General features: G+C 51.5%; 1 protein-coding gene across 2 annotated transcripts; it reads right to left on the reverse strand.

Moving 5' to 3' along the window:
* Window positions 1-3,420: 3,420 nt before the first annotated feature.
* On the reverse strand, window positions 3,421-20,959 carry PDIA4 (protein disulfide isomerase family A member 4). 2 transcript variants are annotated; one of them, XM_029063122.2, is made up of 11 exons: window positions 20,655-20,959; window positions 17,003-17,062; window positions 13,542-13,731; window positions 12,757-12,962; window positions 10,583-10,721; window positions 8,360-8,565; window positions 7,796-7,954; window positions 7,151-7,302; window positions 5,906-6,062; window positions 4,678-4,911; window positions 3,421-4,075 (listed from the first exon to the last, which is right to left on the reverse strand). In XM_029063122.2, exons 1-11 carry the CDS (start codon window positions 20,743-20,745, stop codon window positions 3,660-3,662), a joined length of 2,010 nt encoding a protein of 669 aa, XP_028918955.1. In that variant the 5' UTR covers window positions 20,746-20,959; the 3' UTR covers window positions 3,421-3,659. The 2 variants fall into 2 exon arrangements, with proteins under 2 accessions (XP_028918955.1, XP_028918956.1); XM_029063123.2 differs by lacking the exon at window positions 17,003-17,062 and having other exon boundaries at window positions 20,655-20,957.
* Between the last annotated feature and the right edge of the window lie 707 nt (window positions 20,960-21,666).

Raw genomic sequence — 21,666 nt, forward strand, 5'->3', positions numbered from 1 at the left:
ATCAGGTTATTAATAATAATTGTGGCATTTGTTAAGTGCTTACTCTGTGCCAAGCACTGGGATAGATACAAGGTAATCAGGTTGGCTTCCACAGGAACCAGCACTGCCCTCCCCTGCTTTGCATGTCCTTGTGAATAGAGCACGGGCCTGGACGTGAGAAGGACCTGGGTTCTAATTTGGCTTTGCCACTTGTCTGCTGTGTGACTTCGGGCAAGTCACTTCACTGTGCCTCAGTTGCCTCATCTGTAAAATGGAGATTAAGAGTGTGAGCCCCCCGTGAGACAAGGATTGGGTGCAAACTGATTAGCTTTTATCTACCCTAGTACTTACAACAGCGCTCGACATAGTAAACGTTTCAATATCACTATTATTATTGTGGTGGAGGGGGAATCCGCCGACCCCATCGCAAGGGGAGACAGGCTCGCTGCCCCTGCCTGACGTGGAACTTCTATTCCCAGAATAAAAGCGGTGACACTAATCTTTGAAGTCACCACTCTACAAAAAAAACATACAGTTGGTAGACAAAGTCCTCAGGGATTTGATTCCTTATGCCCCTCCACATTATGTTTGCTTGGCTCCAAATATTTTTCCATTCCCTGCCCCCCTCAGGCAGGTATGTACAATTTTCATACTCTGTTGCTTCCACTACCTCTAATTTGAGCATCAATCGTATTTATCGAGCACTTACTGTTTTCGGAGCACTGTACTAGGCATCCGTCCCTACAGGTGGACCTTAGGCTTCTCGAGGGCAGGGATCATGTTGATCTACTTTATTGTACTCTCCCAAGTCTTCAGTACAGCACTCTACAGAGTAAGTACTTCAAAAGCTCTCGGTTGATTCCATTAGAAAGCGACAGCTGCCCGGTCCAGGCTTGGTCCATGACAGACTGAAGCCGGGTGGGATGGGTGGCTGGGGTGGACCACAGAAAGAGGGGCATGGGACCTTGAGGTGCCCGATTGCCCCGGTTTCAGTTCCAAGCCCCCAAAGATGGCCACGCCCACCTTCCATCCCAGCCCAGACAGACCCGATCATCCCGGGCACCGTTGTCAACCTCCATTCTTCACTGGCCTCCCCGACCCTCTTCCTTACCGGTGGCACTACTCACCTCTGGCTCCCCTCCTCCTCTAGACTGTAAGCTCGTCGTGGGCAGGCAGTGTGCCTATTATACTGTACTCTCCCAAGCGGTCGGCACACGGTACAGTTGATTGACTGAGGTTGCTGTGGAGTCTCTCGGTCCAGTCAGATCTCACCCTTATTATCCCCAAGTTCCATATGGGCTATGATCTCCCCGCCAGGCCTGCTCAGGTTTCAGCCCTTCCCAGCTCCCAGAATCACGGCAATCCAGTCCAGCCGAAGACTCACCCACGAGGGGTACGTGGTGTGGTTTCTTCCCCCGGGGGTGCCTATATTTGGTATTGCTGAGATCCGGGTATACCCAGCGGCGCTCCTGCTGACACCCCCCTAAGAGAAGACAGTCAGGGGCGTCCAGGTCCAGCTGGTCTCAGCCTCACGCCGGCCCGGCCTAGTCTGGTGGGTTCAGGCTGATGCAGTTCCACGGGGCCCGGAACGTCCCCACTTAGGCCCACTCCCATCCCTCTGGGGGAAACCAATTAAGAGAAATGAGTTGCGCTCTTGACCACCTAAGCTACAATCCACGAAGGATGGCGATGTGCCTCACAATGAATGGCGTTGTTGCGACAACGCAAAATGGGGGACACTAGGCGGTCCTCCACGGAATCAGGCAAACTACTATACTTTTACCTGCCTTTCCCGGCAGATCAGGGACTCTTTGGAGACCCCTCTGTGGCTTCACGGAGGAACCTAATGCTGGGCACACTGCCTGAGGTGAGATGTGGCAAACTTAGTGCCATCTCATATTGTAGGCGTGTTCTTGGTTCTAGTGGTCCTCCCGGAATCCTTCTCATCGCCCTCTGCTCCCACTTGGACTAGCTCCCCAAGGAAATGCCCAGATGAAACTAGAGCCAGAAAGTTTAGAGCCCGGGGCCTCTGCCCACCATGTACTGAGGGGGCCTAGGACTTCCAGGAACTTTGTGGCCACTGCTGCCCCAGTTTGGCTCTCCAGGCTCTCACTGGACGGTGGGGCGGGGATCTTGGACCGAGGATGGCCCACGCCAGACCAAGAAGGCCCAGCCTTATGCACAAGTGAGGGCTCCAGGGTAGAAACATCCGCATCAGAACCAACAGGATTAAAATACCAAGAGGCTGTTGGCTGAGGCGGAAATCACTGAAAAATGTAGCCTCATTGCCTTACGCTTCTGCGAGGAACGAGGGAATGAAAGTGAGCTCACGTTCAGGCAGGGCACGGACTGGAACCTCTCCTCTCTGCCAGAAACTCTGGAAAGCTATATCAGCCCTGCTAGGGGGAGAAGAAGGGAGGGAGGTCACAGTATTACACAATGGGGAGAGAGGGATGAGCTATTTGAAGCAGGGCTTCTTAACTGGGGCCAAGCTGAAATCCTTCCCCGAGCGAGATCGTTCACTTCACAGATGCCCAAGACCCTTATTGATTCTTCCCTCCTCATCCCCAGCCACCACCTCCGGACCTCCTCCTTCACGTTTTCAAACCCTCGTGTTCATCCGCACAGCCTCTTGACCACAAACATCTTTCTAGTCAAGTAGTGCTGGCAAACGGCACAGATGGAGCGGACAGATGGGGTTAAAGACCAGGTAAAGTGGAAAAAGCCAAGACCGGGGAGACTTGGGACGCGGTGGGGAGTGGCACTGGAGCCCGAGGAACGATGGAATGAGCTAAGGGTGATTTCTCTGCAGGGGCAAAGTCAAGGGTTTGCTCTCTCCCAAGAGACCTAGATGCCTCTGAGCATGAGGGCGGCACTGATGCCACCCTGGGAGTTGCGCAGGCTCCCAGGATGCCACCAAGTGACCGCATCAGAACCAACAGGATTAAAATACCAAGAGGCTGTTGGCTGAGGCGGAAATCACTGAAAAACGCAGTCTCATTGCCATGCGCTTCTGCCAGTGGTGGACTAAACGGAAAGACCACCAAACCCCCGGCAACAGCAAAGTTGGAGCCTAGTGGAGATGCCTGCTGTCTCTCCCCTGACCAGCGACCTCTCAAAAGAAAGTATCTCACAAAGAAAGTCAAAAGGAAACAGAGAAAAAACAAAAACCAAAAAAAGATCAAACCAGACTACCTCAAATGTACTTCAGGCATTTGAAAAATAAGGCAAAAAAATCAGTGATCTGGCAGCTTTTTTTTTTTTTTTTTAAAAGTTTACGTATATTAAAAAACCCCCTCCAAAACAAACACACACAAAATCTGAGACTTAACCTGTTCGCTTTGGGAATGAAAACACACCAAAAACAGTGGTAGGAAAAAGAAAAATAGGAAACCAAACCAAAACCCAAACCAAGCCCCAAATAATGACAAAAACAGAAAGTGGATTTTCCTCCAAAGATCAGAACCATAATTATTTTCAAACATTCACAGTCGTGTTCAGTGTCCACAACATCGTAAGAAATATAAAATTAAAAAAAAGATACTGCAACTGTTAACATCCAAATCTCCTCTCCCCACGAGGCTCAACTGGCCACTGACCCTCCACAACCCCTTTCCGCCCCTTCTGTGTCGGGAACCTGCAATTACTACAGCAGAGACATCTTCGTCCTCCCCTCCCCTTCAGAGTTCTTCTTTCGTCCTGCTCAGTTTTGTGGCGTGTTCTTCAACGAACTTGCTCAAATGCTCCAGATCCCTGTTCCCACCTTCAAATTTGATAGGGTTCTTTTTGTCGGTGCTCGGGGCAAAATAGATGGTGGGGAAGCCCTCCACCTTGTAGCGGTCGCTGGTGGCGTCGTTGGCGGTGGCGTCCATCTTGGCGATGACCAGGCTCTTCTGGTGCCTGTACTTCTTCCCCAGCTCCGCGTACACGGGCTCCAGTTGCTTGCAGTGGCCGCACCACGGGGCGTAGAACTCTATGAGGACGTCCGTCTTGGGGTCCATCACGATGGAGTCGAAGGTTTTACCCACCACGATCTTCACGGGTCCCTTGTTGTTTTTGGGCACGGGCTGGGATTTGATGACTGCCTTCAGCTTGCCTACACGGGGCAGACACGAGTGGTGAGCGAGCCACGAGAGCTCCCGGGCGAGCCGGCCATCCGCCTACGTCAACCGAGGCACCGACAGGGTTCGGGACAGTCCCCTCTGCTCTGTGGCCTCCCCACCATGTCCCCATAAGGAGTGGTCCCTCAGGGCCCCCGCAAACATCCCTCAGAAAGGGGAGAGGGTGGGTGGCCAAGGCCCTCCTTCCAGGCTCAGGCCTGGTCAGGCCTCTGGTGACAATTACCAGCCCTCGCCTCCCGCCAGAATCCTTAAGGGACACGGACTTCTCTCGGCTCCCACGTGCTGCCCACTTCCACTTGACACAAGCTTCGTCAGGGGAATCGGAGGAAGACACGAACCCAGTGGTTAAGAAGGCCAAGCGGCTGGGAAAGGCATTCGCCCTGTCAAACTGAGGGGAGCAATGAGGTTTCTGCTCCCTCAGCGGGGAAGCCGAACCAGGGGCACGGAGACCCTGAAACGAAAAGGTGCTACGGCCCGAAGCCTGACGGTGGGAGGTGTGTTGCCGTGCAGGCATGTGCACGTGCCGGAATGACAGAGAGCATCCCACCCCGCACTGGAGCCCGCCCAGACGACGCACCTTTCTTGAAGGCCCGCACGAATTCCCTGAGCACGTCGGCATCAAACTCCTCGGGCTCCATGGCGTACTTCTTGCCGCCCTCGGCGAGGATGGCCGCGTTCACGTCCTCGCCGCTGTCGCTCAGCCCCAGGTCCTTCACCTCGCTGGAGTAGTCCTCCTCGTCGGCAATGGCGAAGGTGTATTCGGGGAAGTCCCTGGCCACCTCCAGGACCTTGTTCCTCCAGTACTGGGTGGCTGAAACCGAGCAGAGGCCGGGGTCGTCAAGGAAAGGGCTCGCACCAAACGTGTCTCGCTCTGGGTCCGAGGGTGGGGGTCGGGAGGAAGGAGGAGGAGGGTGTCCGGGGAACGTTTGGGTGAGGAGGCAGAGGAGGACAACCGGAAGCTTCAGGGCAGGTCTTCCAGGTTCCTCTAAAACGAGGGGCTCCTGGAGCCCTTCCTTACGGCCACAGTTTCAATAAGGGATCCCGAGCCGCCTCCCAGGGCCAAAGCTGGCCTCGGTCAGGGGAACCGCCCTGAAGCTGAATGAAGCAGGGATGGACCAGGAGCACAACAGCGATGCCTGTGATGGGGAGCTGGCAGCAGGGAGGAGAGCCTCACCATGGTGCAAGGCTGTGGGAGGAGAGAAGGAAAGGGGCAACTGGCTAGGGTTGGAGGGAGGAGAAAAGGAAGGGAAGGAAGGGCAGCAATACAAGGCCAAATCTCAAACTCCCCCTAAGTGCCCCATTCTCTCAGCACCAGCATGCAGGCAGTGCCCACTTCCTTCTCACAGCGCTGTGGGCCCTAAGCCCTCTTCTGCCCAGCAGGTAGGAGAGACCTCACAGTGAGAAAAACAGATCTCTGGGTTCCCGGGACAAGGCCAGTGAGACCGACGAGGGGGGAGAACCACAGGGAGAATGGTGAGGGCAAAAGGGCCGGGGGGGGGGGGAAGGGGGAGAGAGGAAGAAAGGAAGGGGGATGAAGGGGAGTGGGAAAGGGAGAGAGAAGGAGAGAGGGAGGGAGGAGAGGGGAGAGAAGATACGGAAAGGGGGGGGGGGAGAGAACAAAGATGAAGGCTTTCATCTAGGCAAAGCACAGGCAGGGTTGCTATCCCACCAGTTCTGCAATACAGGGGTTTCAGAGAAACTTTGCAGGTGGTTAAATAAGCCCGCCGACTTTCGAGGCCAATAAATACTCTAGGAAGAAGGAAGTGAAACCGACAGACAACCACCGCTAACCTCTGCTCACTCACCCACTCGGTAGTCGAAGCTGAAGTCGACACTGTAATAGACAACCACCAGCGGGCGCTTGGTGTACCTCTTTGCATCGTTGGACGTCTTGCGGTGACCCACTAAGGGCAAAGCGTGCTTGGTCACATGGTCCTTTATGACTGACCCTTCAGTAGAGTCCTGTTTAACAGACAGCAGCAGCCACTTAGAGGGGGGAACCATCACATGTTTACACGAGTAAGGAGGGTCTCTCAATTGAGGATCTGTGTTCTCAAGAGCGCAAAGGGCTCCCCGGCCTGGAGGAGGAGAAGTCCGAAAACTCCAGGGTCCGGCGCCGAGGTCACTGGAGGCAGAGATTGGGGCCAAGACTCCGTTCTGGTTCAAGCTGGCCCCAAAGGAGTCCCCCACTCTCAATGACCCCAAATTCCCTGGAGCCCTTTCCCCTTCCAATGCTCCCTAGAAAAGGTACTCCCGACTTCAGAACTGGTCAAGGAAAAGCAGCCAGATGAAACAACAGGCCCTCAGATGGTTCTAAGAGGCAAGAGGAACTACTCTGTTCCATCTGAACTTGAGACACCCCTGGCCACTCAGTGTGTGGGGACTTCTCTCTCCCCGCCCAATCCTGGAAAAAGGCTGTCCTGTGGAATGCGATCTTTCTATTAAGGGTGGGATCCAAAGCCCTGCAAGAATCAATCTTTTTGGCCCTCTTCCTGCAAACTAACATATCCCGGGAAGGAGAAAGGAGAAGGGGGAATTTCCTTTTCTGAAAATCTTCACAAACCAGATGGGCACCTCGGGAGGACAGACCCCCTTCTCCTCCACAGCATGTTATGCCCCAAACTTCCTACCCTGCTGCTTCCCCTACCTGTAATTTAATGTCTGTCTCCCCTCCTAGACCATCAGCTCCTTCAGGGCAGGGAGCATGTCTACTTGTTCTACTATAGCACTCTCCCAAGCACTTAGTACAGGGCTCTGCATAGGGTAAGCAACAAATAAATACTAGTGATTTACTGGTTGCTGAATCCCCCTTCCCTCCCGCAAGGACCGACGACATGGCCGGAAGACGGGGAACTGCCAGAAGGAGTGGGGAACTGAGTTCTGGCTGGGACAGAGAAGTGAAGGATCAAATCATTTTTTCTTTGAAAACACCCCCCAGTCTCAGACTGATTTTTGGTTTTTAATCCCACTGCTCAAGAATATGCACTTTCTACAAGAGTTGACATCCTCCCACCTCTTTGGGGTGCTATGCAACCTCAACGATGCCTCACCTGAATGTCCAAAACGTGTGCCTTGGGCTCGTACTTGGATTGGAATTTTTCAGGCTGCATTACAACCAGCTTTCCGGGGGACACTTTCAAATACTGGGCAATGTCACTGCTAAAGGTATGGTGGAATTTGTAATCTTCTCGCAAGCTGTTAGCTGGAAAAAGCAATGACAAAAGTCAAAGTGGCAGAATCTTGAACACAAACCTCTCACTCCTGTCAGCTGATATGGTTGCTCTTGCAGGCGTCTGTTAGAATTCATCAAGAATACCTCAAGCTATAATGTCTTTTTGAGAAGAAAAACAAAAAAACCCCTAAAACTTAAACCTAGTTCCTCAACATTCTCACACGAAAGGGGTATTAAAAATAGGCAAATTTGTTTTGCTACGTGATCAGTATTATTATGGAATTTGTTTACTACGTGTCATGTAACGAACGATGCTTAAGATAATAGGCCTCGGGAGCGGGACTTTTGGCTCTCCTCCTCTGGAGAGTCCTGAAGGGCGGAAGACTGCGGGCCATTAGGAAGCTGAGAGAAACTCGGGCAGCAATTACCAGTCAGCCAGTCAAACTTAAAATCGTCACTGAGATCTCAGATATGATGCGGCACTGCCTGCCACCCGCCTTTCATGATGACGAAAGCAACTCACCCGCATCCTGATACAGCTTATAAGCGTTGTCATTTTCATCCTTAAAAACACCAATGACGATAACATCATCTCCATCCTTTAAGAATTCCTGAACCTGCTTCACAGACAGAATCTGCTTAGACGGAGGACCAGCCTGTTCAATCATGTAGTCGACAATCCCTGAAACCGAAGAAGAGTCCTAAGAAGAAGGCTCTTTGTACACAAAGATCCACTTCCTTGATTTGTGGGACAACAGGTCTCACAACAATAATTCAGGAACGGGCAGTGGGTCTCACACCTTCTCAGGTAGGCCGTACTGACTAATAAAATCCATAACCATTTCAGAACCTGTGACCTTCCTTCCCGGTAAAAAATTGTATTTTTTAAATGCTTACTATGTGCCAAGCATAGGAATAGGTAAAAGAAAAGCAGGTCACGAACAGTCCCTGTCTCACATGGGACTCACAGCCAAAATGGGGGGAGAACGGGTATTTCGAACCCATTTTACAGATGAGGAAACTGAAGTCCAGAGCCAGTGGTGGAGCTGGAAAAAATAGAGACTGAAAAAAAAAAAAGAGCCAATACCATATTTTTCTCGCGGGCCGTTGTAATCGAAAGGTTTTCCCCTGCGGAAGATCTTCAGAGTCGGATAGCCAGACACATCAAACTGCTTGGCCAGATCTGTTTCTGCGGTGGCGTCCACTTTGGCAAGCGGAATGGGTGGGGTGCGCTTGCTGAGCTCCTTAGCTGCCTTCTCATACTCGGGGGCCAGTTTTTTGCAGTGTCCACACCTGTGGCAGTGAGGAATGGGATACGATGACCAAGCAACCCCATCACACGCTTGCCCTCAGAGCCCAAGACTTCATGGAGAATCTCCTTTCTTTCCCAGAATGGTAACAGCGGCTTCCATTACACCTGAGATCTGAAGCTTTTCCCAGTGCAAATCCCTCAATTGCGCGGCCCGATCATCTATCTATAGTATTTATTGAGCACTTACTGTGTGCAGAGCACTGTACTAAGTGTTTGACAAAGTACAATACAGTTGGGAGACCTGATCCCTGCCCTCAAGAATCTTGATTTTTTTTTTTTTAATTTTTAATGGTATTTGTTAAGCATTTACCATGTGCCGTGCACTTTACTAAGTGTTGGATAGATATAAGCTACTCATGTGGGACACAGCCTATATCCCACAAGGGGCTCACAGTCTTAATCCCCACTTTGCAGATGAGTTAATGGAGGCAGAGTGAAGTGACTTGCCCAAGGTCACACCGCAGACAAATGGCAGAGCCGGGATTAGAACTCAGGTCCTTCTTACTTCCAGGCCCATGCTCTACCCACAAGACCACACTGCTTCTCTGTATTTGCTATGCTCTTACTTCGCGCCAAGCACCATATAAGAAGGACCTAGTGAATCCCGGCTCCACCCCTTGTCTGAGTGATGTGAGACAAGTCACTTCACTTCTCTGGGCCTCAGTTACCGCATCTGCAAAATGGGGATTGAGACTGTGAACCCCATGTGAGACAGGGACTGTGTCCAACCCGATTTGCTTGTATTCATCCCAGTGCTTAGTACAGTGCCTGGTATGTAGGAAGTGCTTAAAAACCACTATTTTTAATCGATATTATTATTTACACCATTAAAAAAAGCATTGGGGTAGATACAAAATAATCAGATTGGATACAATCCCCGTCCTACGTGGGACTCACAGTCAAAGGGCAAATACCATTTGGTGACAAATCCCATTATCATCACGGAGCATACAATCTCCCGGTCCAACCGAGACAATCGGCCAAAGCAGACAAAGGAGGCTCTTTAAAACCTAAAGAGTGGCTGGTTCTCCTTTAACAGAGTGTACGACCACTCCTCGGCTGCTGTCATCTCAGTGATGATCTTAGTGTTGACTGGCTGGCTGGTAATCGCTGCTCAGTTTCCTTACGGCCCACAGTCTTCCACTCTTCAGAAATCTCCAGAGTAGGAGAGCCACTCGCCCCGCTCCCGAGGCCTATTATCTTAAACATCATTCGTTACTTTACGAATGACACTGAGGGACGCAAATCCATGTCTAAAAAACAACTCCCTCCAATTCTTCCCTCGGGGTTGCCGCTAAGAGGAAAGGATAAGCCAAGTCATTCCTGGCAGCCACCAAAGCATTACTTAGCCACTTGTCAGATCGAACGACCTCGTCAACACGACACCGTGCTCGGCAAGGTGGCTACTCCTGGCGCGTCTGCCAAGGACAACTGTCGCTCCGAGAGAAATCAGTCACCCACGACCGCCAGTGGGAGAACACACTGCAGCGGGAGATGGAAGCTTAAGGCAAGTCGGTGACACCGCACGGGATGGGGATGGAGAAAGTGGAACGTGAAGCCCCCCAAAAGGAGGCTTAAAACTGAAAAGTGAGTTGAATAAGCCGGGACTTCTTTGCCATCTGTGTTGTGAAGACGGTTGACAAAATACTCAACTTCTGACAGGACAGGCAACTAGGTACCGGTGCACTACTAAGCCAAACGCGGGAGCTCCCACACACTAGATTTACTGATGGTGTCAGACACTTCTGTACAGTTTATGGAAACCAAACTGTCCTTCGCATGTCTCCTATATTTGGCTATAACTGTCCGCTATTTCCAGGGCAGAGGGTTATTTATTTTAGTGTCTCTTCTCCCCATTAGCTTGTAAGCTCCTCTTGCAGGGGAGGGATTGTGTTCTCTAACTTTACTGCACTCTTCCAAACACCGCCGTTCAGAACCTAGAGCTTCCTGGCACAACACCCAGCATGGGTGAAACCCTGACATTCACTTTCATCTTACCATGGGGCGTAGAACTCCACCAAAATAATGTCTGCGTCATTCACTACTTCGTCGAAGTTGTCTTTGGTCAACACCAGGGTAACTTCTGGTGGAGGAGTCCAGTTGGGCTGAGAAACCTCCTTGACTTTAGCCACGATTTCTGAAAGGAACCACACAAATGACTGACTCTGTGTCCGTGGTCTCTCAAATGGAAATTAAAGGGCAGGGCTGGGCCACGGAGGAGGTGGAGGAGGTGATGCTTACCTAAAGTGAGAAGCCCCAGGGCGGGTAGCTTTTATGAATAAGGGGGTCTGAAGAGTTGGAAGGGACTAGGGGGCTCAGGGGTGAGCAGAGAAACCTAGCCCTGTGAGCACCTCTCTCCAAGGGGCATGAGAAATGGGCTAGGAGAGCTACGTTTTGATATGAAGGACTGACGCTACACCAGATTTCCTACAAACTCTGTATTTATAGCAGTCTAGGGCTCTCCAAGGGTGATGCATACTTTTTACTCCACGCATCGTTTGATACAGCCAAGACGGAGTTGGGGCCAACCAGCACCAAGGGGCCCTGGGTCCCCAGGCCCCAAGGGCCCCAGGTGAGTTGGGGACCCCATAGACCTCTGAGATGGTTGCCCCCTCCTCCCAGGTCCGGCCGCCGAGGAGCCGGTGGCACCCCCAGTCCAGATCCCAGGAGTCTCCCACTGGACCCCTCTATAGGACCCTTGCACTACTGAGGCCCGAGGGCCCCTTTCCCTTCCCCTCCCCTGCTGGACTGCACCCAAGCTGTTTGGGAAAGTCCTCTCGGAACCAGCACCCTGCCCTAGCCCCAGCTCTGTGCCCTCCGACCTACCACCCGCTGACAACTCCTGTTGTCACTTTAGGGCACGAGGAGAGAGGGGGTCAGATCCCCCATTCTCCGTTGCGGCTCAGTTTCTGCGGGGAGTGCTGTCCTCTACCAGACCCTCTGCCACCAGGTGCCCTGGCTCCCAGCACACCGGGCCCCCGAGTAATCGAGTCACCACGAGCTGGAGTGCATTAGAGTGCCTGTGGGACATTTTACATGGAGTGGGTGTCTGTGCGTGTGTGTGACAGTGGTGTAGGCATCTCTCTACTCTCTCTCTCTACTCTCAGTAGGTGAGCCCTACTGAGAGCTCACCTCCTCCAAGAGGCCTTCCCAGACTGAGCTTCCCCTTTTCCCTCTGCTGCCTCTCTGCCCCCCCACCTCCCCTCGGCTAAGCCCCCTTGTCCCCCCCCTTTCCCTCTGCTCCTCCCCCCTCCCTTCCCATCCCCTCAGCACTGTGCTTGTCCGCTCATTTGTATATATTTTTATTACCCTATTTATTTTGTTAATGAGATGTACATCCCCTTGATTCTAATTATTGCTATTGTTTTTGCCTCTCTGTCTCCTCCGATTAGACCGTAAGCCCGTCAATGGGCAGGGACTGTCTCTATCTGTTGCCGATTTGTACATTCCAAGCGCTTGGTACAGTGCTCTGCACATGGTAAGCGCTCAATAAATATTAAATGAAAATTAAATGATACAGGAAATTTGGTAAGTGGCCCAAGCAGTTACCCCTATATTAACTCAATAATGCTAAAAAAAAATACCCTTAGGATCTTATTTGAATTGATTTAGGCCCCCGCCAATATTAAAGCCACCCAATTTGTCAGTGTGAGCTCCTCCCTCCTTAAAGAATGCTTTCCATAGAAGCTTCACAGTTAGACTTCCTTTCTTGGATGAGAGCTTTCTAATCAGGGGCGAGAGATTCCGTTACAGTTCTCCAAGTCACACTGATCTGCTCCCGAGAACTGTACTCCAAATCATCCCTCAATGTCCAGGCTCTCCACATCCCCCAATCTAAAAGGCTGGGGAGTTCTGGCTGACCCAGTTGGGAGGGCATTTTCCTTCTTTTCCTTACACGATCCTGGGACAAGGACACGGTCCTGGGGCAGAACTGGACTGCATGATTGGAAGGATGTCAGCTTCTCAAACCCCACTGTTGCTGGAAAGGTGCTGGGCGTTAGGCTGGCCCTGCCTGTTCTTCGTCTGAACGCTGCTCTCCACCAGCCATGGCTGGCAACATCTGTTTTAGTTGCCTTCTGGGATGCTGTTCCCTACCCCTCAGCCTCCTGAACTCCTGCTCCAAAACTTGAGGAGGAGGAAGAAAAGGAGGCGCAGGCGGGACCTCGACTCACCTGCCTCGGTCCTGGAGCCCTCGTAATCCACTGGCTGGCCCTTCTTCAGGATTTTGATGGTGGGGTAGCCGCTCACGTCAAACCGGCTGGCCACAGAAGAGGCTGTGGTGGCGTCTACCTTGGCCACGGGGATGGGAGGGTCGTTCTCCTTCAGAGTCTTGGCAATTTTTTCATACTCTGGAGCGAACTGCTTGCAGTGGCCACACCTGAGACACAGATTTAGGTGGAAGGGAAAACATATATATTTCGTTTTTTACAACAGGTTTACTTTGTGCCATGGAGATTTCAATGCAATCGACTATAAAAGTCTCCCTCAAGTCCATTGAGATTTTTCCGTTAGGCTACACCTCCTGTCTCGCTCAAGAAATAGGAGAGTTGATTTGGAAGATGCATAACCCTAGTATACCAAACCCCCGCTTCTCAGATATAAACACATATGTATAACAGTATTTATTGAGCACTAACTGTGCACAGAGTACTATTTAAGCGCCTGGGACAGTATAGTAGATGAGCTCTCTGCCCTCAAGGAAGTTACGATGGACTTCCAATGACTGGATGCAAGACAGAGAGAACCAGAAGAATCAAGAGTGAGCGGTTATGCAACAGACTCCAGACCTCAAATGCTAGTCCATTAATATCCACCTCCACGTCTAGACTGTAAGCTCATGTGGGCAGGGAGCACTCTACCAACTCTGCTGCATTATACTCTCGCAGGTGCTCAGTACACTGCTCTGCAGACAGTAAGCCTTCCACAAATACGACTGACTGATTATCGTGTGGCCTACCAAGGGGCGTAGAACTCCAACAAGACAGTGTCTTTATCGGCAACGAAGGTGTCAAAGTTTGCATCATTTAGGACCAAGACTCCATTTTCTTCTTTTACTTCCGAGTCGTCGTCGTCGTCATCATCATCATCGTCCTCGTCGTCAACCTCGTCATCATCAACATCGTCCTCCTCCTCTTTGGTAAGCGAATCTAGGAAAAACAGTGGGGAAACCAAACCCAGAGGATTAAAAACCACAAACAGCAAACAATCTCCCAGGTGCGAACTCCTTCCCGGACTCTGGCTTCTAAAGTACTCTCCCAGGTGCTTAGGTGCTCCACAAATGCCCATGATTGAGTCACTCCATCTAGAAAAGAGGAAAAAGACCCAGATTCTTTTTTTTGGGGGGGGGGGGAAGAGGGACACGGGTGGGAGAGAGGGTCAGTACATTCTTACTTATTTCTCAGACATGTACATAAAAATCCTTCAGTGTTGGGCTTGTGAGCCTGCAGAGAAAGGGTGAACTAAGAAATACTGCAGTGATTTTACTTGAAAGTAGTCTTTATATGATACATTATAATATCTTTAGCATCAGGAAGGTTGGGCTAACAGAAGGGATTAAAACAAAGGCTCCAGAGGGCGAACGGCTGGGTCCACGGACCACTCTACAAGTTGTGCTCGTAACCTAGTCTGAGAAACCACCTGCAACTCAAAATAGGTTGGCACTGTTCATTTTAGATAACATTTGAATAACCCAAAGTTAGCTGGGGGCCACTAAGTCTATTCCCCTTGCCTTTTGGTAGGTCCAGGGATCTAAAACCATGCAGTCTCCAACCACACTTCCAGGAGTTGCACATTTCATTTTATTTAGGGAAGCTAAGGCTCTCTAAAAGATGCAGTTGTCATCTTTCTCTCCCCGCTCCTTGCAAAGTGCTGGAGCCTGCAAAGATGCTAAAGGGCCTTGCTCAGGTCAGAATCCAATTTCCACAGCTTTGGCTGGAGCCCAGGGAATTTGGAAGGTGAAATTTTTTTGGCTCTTGCTCCAGTGCAGAAATTGCGCCTCCACTCTCCTCGAGAGCGTGTCTAGTTAGAAATACTACAGTCTCCCTCTAAACACCAGCCCAGGTGCTGGACACAGTCCCTGTCCCACACAGGGCTCAAAGTCTTAATCCTCATTTTATAGATGAGGGAACTGAGGCACAGAGAAGTTAAAATGACTTGCTCAAGGTCACACAGCAGACAAGTGGTGGGGCCGGAATTAGAACCCATGACCTTCTGACTCCCGGGCCCGTGCTCTATCCACTGAGCTCATGGCCAAAATTAACCTAAGTAATGTCAAAATGCTTTGAGAAGAAAAACACTATATAAATTCTAATTATTATAATTCATTGTTCATGCCTAATATGGGAACCACTTGCTCATTCCAACGTACTAGACCTTGTTTTAAAAGACATCTGCCATGGAATTGAAGTTGTTTAAATCCCAGACCATAGTAAAATCAGCACAAACTTCACACAGTCGGTCCAGCCTGGAAATCTTAAACTGGGTCCCCATAAAACGGAGAGAGAACAAGGTAGCTGTACTTTGAATCCTTGAGCTCTGGAGGGGAAGAAGCAGGGTGATTTTGGGAGGGGCCTCTAGACACTTAGAAGCCCAGCTCCGAAGGAGAGGCAGCGAGAAGACACCAACCTCTGTCACAGTGCCTGTGCCATTAGATGACAAATTCCTCTAAAGCAAGAGTGGAGCCATTTGCTTCTGTATTCGTTTCCTAGCATCAGGGAAAAGTCTTCTTCTCCCAATAGGCACTCAATCACTCAGCTGACAAAATGGAGTCACTCACTCCAGTTTGCTACCACGGCTGCAGGGACACCTGGAGAGACCACCACAGTACTCTGCCCACTGGGAATAATGATGATGATGATAATAATGATAATAATGGCATTTGTTAAGCGCTTACTGTGTGCCAAACACTGCTCTAAGCAAAGGGATAGATATAAGTTGATCAGGTTGGACACAGTCCCTGTCCCATAAGGGACTCACACTCTTAACCCCCGTTTTACAGATAACTGAGGCCCAGAGAAGTCAAGTGACTTGCCCAAGGTCATCACACAGCAGATATGCGGTGGAGCCGGAATTAGAACCCAGATCCTTCTGACTCCAGGCCCGTGCTCTCTCCACTAAGCCACTTCTTAGGGGCTGCTACTAGAACCACACTATTTAATTCACAGTCATTTATTTTGGGAGGTTGTCTCTTTAAGCAGAGTGGCTCAACCGATCGACTATTATTGCTCTGTTGCCTTGAAGAGTAAACAACGAAATAAAGAACCGCCCCTGGACAAAGGAGCAGAAGTTCAGTTCTTTCAAATGCATTCTAGAAAGGTTGGTGAGGGTGATATTGTGGTACATAATAATAACGATGGCATTTGTTAAGCACTTACTATGTGCAAAGCACTGTTCTAAGCGCTGGGAAGTGATCAGGTTGTCCCACGTAGGGCTCACAGTCTTAATCCCCATTTTACAGATGAGGGAACTGAGGCCCAGAGAAGTGAAGTGACTTGCCCAGAGTCACCCAGCTGACAAGTGGCTGAACAAGCGACGGCATCTCTATGGTTCTAGCTACACCAGGGTAACCCCACACCTGAAATCGGGAAAGGATTTTACGGCCTGGGGAACACCGTGCCTTCGTGTAAGAGACCTGGTAAGAAACCAGCAGGGTCAAGGCGATGGAGTAGATGTCTCCTCCCTCACTGCTTTGGGAAGCCAGAAGTGGTTGGCTGGGGGAGGGCGAGAAACACAGGAAGGGTAAGATATGAATGTGCCCAGGGTAGCTGAGATTCCCCATGCCTAAACAGCAGGGCTTGAAGGGGAGAGGGATGGTGATTTGTAAATGTACCGATTATTACATTCCAAGCGCTTAGTACAGTGCTCTGCACATAGCAAGCGCTCAATACATACCACTGAATGAATGGTGGGCATGAGAGGGTGAAAGCCAGCAGCACTACCCTTCTATGTCTCGGGGTTAAGCGGGAGGCAGCGATGGGCTAAAAACCAGGGGACGGGCACCGTCTCGGCCTAGCTCTGCTTCGGTCCCGTGGGTCCTGAAGCCGGAATAAGTTCGTGGAGGGGAGGAATCGGGCTTCTCCACTTTTGCAGTCCCAGGCAATTGGAAGCCTGGGTCCTGAGGCTTATAATAACTGTGGTATTTGTTAAGCGCTTACTATGTGCAAAGCACTGTTCTAAGTGCTGGGGGATACAAGGTGATCAGGTTGTCCCACGTGGGGCTCACAGTTTTTTTAATCCCCATTTGAGGTAACTGAGGCACAGACACGTTAAGTGACTTGCCCAAGGTCACACAGCTGACAAGTGGCGGAGCTGGGATTAGAACCCATGACCTCTGACTCCCAAGCCCGTGCTCTTTCCACTGAGCCACGAGGCTTATGTCACCCGTGAGGCCGGCTGCTCCCTTCCATCCAGCTCTCTCACTTGCTTGAGTCCGGTTCCACCTCAATGCTGGTTCCAGGCGGTGGGAGGTTTCGTTTGCCCCTGGAGAAAACGAAGTGGGTAGAATCTCACGCCCGGGGCTACAAACCAATCTGTCAATCCCATGGCATCTCTGGAGTCTCACTCCCTTAAGACCTTTACGACTTTCTAATTGTATACAGGAGGGTAATTCATCCACTGGAGTAAACTCATCAGTCAGATCGGTAAGCACTATTCCTAATTGAAAACACAGAGACCAGCAGAATTCGGGACTGACCTTCTCAAATTGGGGGGAATGTCATCAATACCTATAATAATAATGTTGGCATTTGTTAAGCGCTTACTATGTGCAGAGCACTGTTCTAAGCGCTGGGGTAGATACAGGGTAATCAGGTTGTCCCACATGGGGTTCACAGTCTTCATCCCCGTTTTACAGATGAGGGAACTGAGGCACAGAGAAGTGAAGTGACTTGCCCACTGTCACCCAGCTGACAAGTGGCAGAGCTGGGATTCGAACTCATAACCTCTCACTCCCAAGCCCGGGCTCTTTCCACTGAGCCACGCTGCTTAACATATCCATGAGTTTTCAGTTTGCTTACAATGATTAAATTTTTTAAGGGAAAGCTCCACGGGCGCTCCGTGTTGTTGCTGTAAAGCTTATCATGGTGTATTAATATCGTTTATTATCGTGACCTCAAAAGTTCAGACTATTTCCTGCAGAACCCCAGCTCTTCCTCAAGCAGTTCAAACACGCTCTGAAACGCGTCCGGATTTAAACACACACAACACTTCGTCTCAGTAGGTGTTTCAGTCTCATTTTCTATTTGAAAATGAACTGGCGTTTAATCCACATTTGTGGTTAATCTGCATTTGGAAGAGTGGCATTAAGCAAAGACGTCTGATACCAAAAGCTCCTCTACAACAACAAAATAAACCCTATCAAGGATCCCTGGATTTATTTGCCTTTGCCTTACAGTCATGGTGCCGTAGGAAAAACTAGATAGCTCACAGCACTTTGGTAGGCAGCAGGGGCTAAAAAAGTTTAGTGATCACATCCCGTTTACTGATTTGAAAATATTTAAAAGGATAAAGCTAAGGTAGTCATTCTTTCCAAAGCAAAGAGAGCAATCGTAACATCTATTAAACACTTACTCCGTGTCAAGCTAAACTGTGCTAAAAGCTGGGGGAAGATGAAAGATACTTTGATCTTGCAGTTAGGAGAGAGCTGTGGTCTAACCTCTTCTAGCTCCTCAAACTCTCGCCCACTGTTTTCATGTGTCGCTGTGCTTTCATCAATGGCATCTATCGATTCAATATCTATTCTTCCTCCTGCTTAAGCTGTGGGCCCTATGTGGGACCCGTTTGGCGCACAGTAAGCGCTCAACACACAATTCCTGAGTGTTTACTATGTGCAGGACAGTGTATTATGCACTTGTTTTGGGGCAGAGTGGCCAAAGGGGTAGAGCACGAGCCTGGGAGACAGAAGGCTCTAATCCTGGCTATGCCCCTTGGCTGCTGTGTGACTCTGAGCAAGTCACTTCGCTTCTCTGCGCCTCCCCTCCCTTCTTTCTACCACAGTGTGGCTCAGTGGCAAGAGCCCGGGCTTGGGAGTCAGAGGTCTTGGGTTCGAATCCCAGCTCTGCCACTTGTCAGCTGTGTGACTGCGGGCGAGTCACTTTACTTCTCTGCGCCTCGGTTCCCTCATCTGTAAAATGGGGATGAGGACCGTGAGCCTCACGTGGGACAACCTGATGACCCTGTACCTCCCCCAGCGCTTAGAACAGTGCTCTGCACACAGAAAGCGCCTAACAAATACCAACATTATTACTTCCCACCCTGTACAGTCCGCTCCTCTGCCGCTCATCTCCTCACCGTCCCGCCGTCGACCCCTGGGCCAAGTCGTCCCGCCGTCCTGGAATGCCCTCGCTCCTCCCTCTGCCAAACTAACTCTCTTCCCCTCTTCAAAACCCTCCTGAGAGCTCACCTCCTCCAGGAGGCCTTCCCAGACTGAGACCCTCCTTTCCCTCTGCACTTCCCCCTCCCCTCAGTACTGTGCTCATTTGCATATCTTATTTATTACCCTATTTATTTTGTCAAAGAGGTGGATAGCTCTGATTGCATTTATCTTGAGGTTTTGTTCTCTTTTGCTCTGCTGCCTGCCTCCCCACCCAAACCTGTTCGCCCAAGGCGGGGCAGGGATGGTCTCCATCCGTTCCAAGCGCTTGCGTCCAGCGCTCCGCACAGCGTGAGCGCTCAGCAAACACGACTGACTGAATGAAGGCCGAAAGGCGGAAGCCGTCGCGTCCTGTCGTCTTTGTGGGGGCGCCTAGTTCGTTCATTCACTCAATAGCATTTATTGAGCGCTTCCTATGTGCAGAGCACTGTACTAAGCGCTTGGAATATACAAATCGGTAACAGACAGAGACAGTCCCTGCCCACTGACGGGCTTTCAGTCTAATGGGGGAGACGGACGGACAAAAACAATAGCAATAAATAGAATCAGGGGGATGGACATCTCATTAAAATAATGGCAATACAGAGAATCAAGGGGATGAACGTCCCATTAAAACAACAGCAATAAATAGAATAAAGGGGGATGTACATCTCATTAAAACAATAGCAATTAATAGAATCAAGGGGACGGACATCTCATTAAAACGACAGCACTAAATAGAATCAAGGGATGTACACCTCATTAACAAAATATATAGGGTAATAAAAATATATACAAATGAGCACGGTGCTGAGAGGGGGAAGGGAGGAGCAGAGGGAAAGGGGGGGAAGAAGGAGGCTTAGCTATATCTTCATTACCCTGTTTATTTTGTTAATGAGATGTCCATCCCCTTGATTCTATTTATTGCTATTGTTTTAATGAGATGTTCATCCCCTCGATTCTATTTATTGCCATTGTTCTTGTCTGTCCGTCTCCCCCGATTAGACCGTGAGCCCGTCAAAGGGCAGGGACTGTCTCTACCCGTTACCGATTTGTCCATTCCAAGCGCTTAGTACAGTGCTCTGCACATAGTAAGCACTCGATAAACACTATTGAATGAAGTGGGGGGGAGCAGAGGGAAAGGGGGGCTCAGTGTGGGAAGGCCTCCTGGAGGAGGTGAGCTCTGAGCACAGTGCGGAGGGGCAGCAGAGGGAAAGGGGGGGCTCAGTCTGGGAAGGCTTCCTGGAGGAGGTGAGTGCTCAGCACAGTGTAGAGGGGGAGCAGAGGGAAAGGGGGCTCAGTCTGGGAAGGCTTCCTGGAGGAGGTGAGCTCAGCACAGTGCAGAGGGGGAGCAGAGGGAAAGGGGGGGCGCAGGGTGGGAAGGCCTCCTGGAGGGGGTGAGAGCTCAGCACAGTGCTGAGGGGGCAGCAGAGGGAAGGGGGTGCAGCCTGGGAGGGCCTCCAGGAGGAGGTGAGGTCTGAGCACAGTGCGGAGGAGCAGCAGAGGGAAGGGGGTGCAGCCTGGGAAGGCCTCCAGGAGGAGGTGAGCTCTGAGCACAGTGCGGAGGAGCAGCAGAGGGAAAGGGGGGCTCAGTCTGGGAAGGCCTCCCGGAGGAGGTGAGCGCTCAGGAGGGGTTGGAAGAGGGGAAGGGAGTTCGTTGTGCTCAGGCCTCGCCCCACCAGAGGGGCCGTTCCTGCTCTGGCCGCTGGGGGGCGCACTGACCTCCGACCCCGTCCCCGCGGGCTCCGGCCAGGACGGCGAGCTGCGCCAGCCCCAGCAGCAGCAGCAGCACACAGGCTTTCCGGACCCTCATCTGGGCGGCCGCTGCCCCACACCCGCCGCCGCCGCCTCCTCCTTCTTCTTCTTCTCCTCCTCCTCGTCGTCGACAACGTGCCCCCACCGCCCGTGCGCGCGCTGCCGCCCTCCCTGCCCGCACAGGCCCGGAGCAGCGGCAAAAAAGTCCTCCCGGAAGTCCCCCTCCCCGATTGGCTGCTCGGAAGAGGAAGTCCAGCGGCTCAGCCAATCACCGCCGCCCCCGCCTCGGGTCCCGCCCCCCGCGCCCCGATTCCCGTCGTCGACGGCCGGAGGAGCCTAGCGACGCCCCCACAGGCGGGCGGAGGGAATCGCGGGCATTTAAAGCTGCCAGCGCCGGCGTGAGGTGCCCCTCTCCCATTGGCTGCCCCGGGGCCACCAATCAGCGGCTGCCACTCGGTTACCCTCGAGGGCGCGGGGGCGAAGGGGGCGGGGCCCGCCGAGGGTACGGCCGACTCCTCGGGCTGCGATTGGTCAGGAGGGCCGAGGCGGCGGCCGCTCATTGGACGGCGGGAGAAGGGGCGGGGCGAGCGGGAGGAGGAGAACACGTGTCCTTAGGCCAGGCCCGCGAAGGGGGGGCGCCGCGCCTGCGCACACCGGACCCGTGGGGGGGGGGGAAGGGGTAGGGGAGTTGGTGCCGCGCCTGCGCACACCGGGTCCGGGCGGGTTCCTGGAAAAACGTGCACCTGGTGCCCGCTCAGCCTTAAAATGCAAAAAGAAGGCAGCATGTGATGACCCTGTATCTCCCCCAGCGCTTAGAACAGTGCTCTGCACATAGTAAGCGCTTCACAAATACCAACATCATTATTATTATTTGGGGGCTCAAATAGGATGAGCAATAATAATAATAATGGTGGCATTTGTGAAGCCCTTATTATGTGCAAACACTGTTCTGAGCGCCGGAGAGGATACAAGGTGATAA

Source organism: Ornithorhynchus anatinus, chromosome 4, assembly GCF_004115215.2.
Source record: "Ornithorhynchus anatinus isolate Pmale09 chromosome 4, mOrnAna1.pri.v4, whole genome shotgun sequence".
NCBI classification, from domain to species: Eukaryota; Metazoa; Chordata; class Mammalia; order Monotremata; family Ornithorhynchidae; genus Ornithorhynchus; species Ornithorhynchus anatinus.

Coding starts and splice junctions, on each gene's coding strand:
- PDIA4 (XM_029063122.2), bottom strand. CDS start 20,745: ATGAGGGTCCGGAAAGCCTGTGTGCTGCTGCTGCTGCTGGGGCTGGCG. Junction 12,963..13,541: donor TTGGAGTTCTACGCCCCTTG/GTAGGCCACACG, acceptor TCTGTGTCTCAG/GTGTGGCCACTGCAAGCAGT. Junction 7,955..8,359: donor CGGCCCGCGAGAAAAATATG/GTATTGGCTCTT, acceptor CTTCGGTTTCAG/GGATTGTCGACTACATGATT.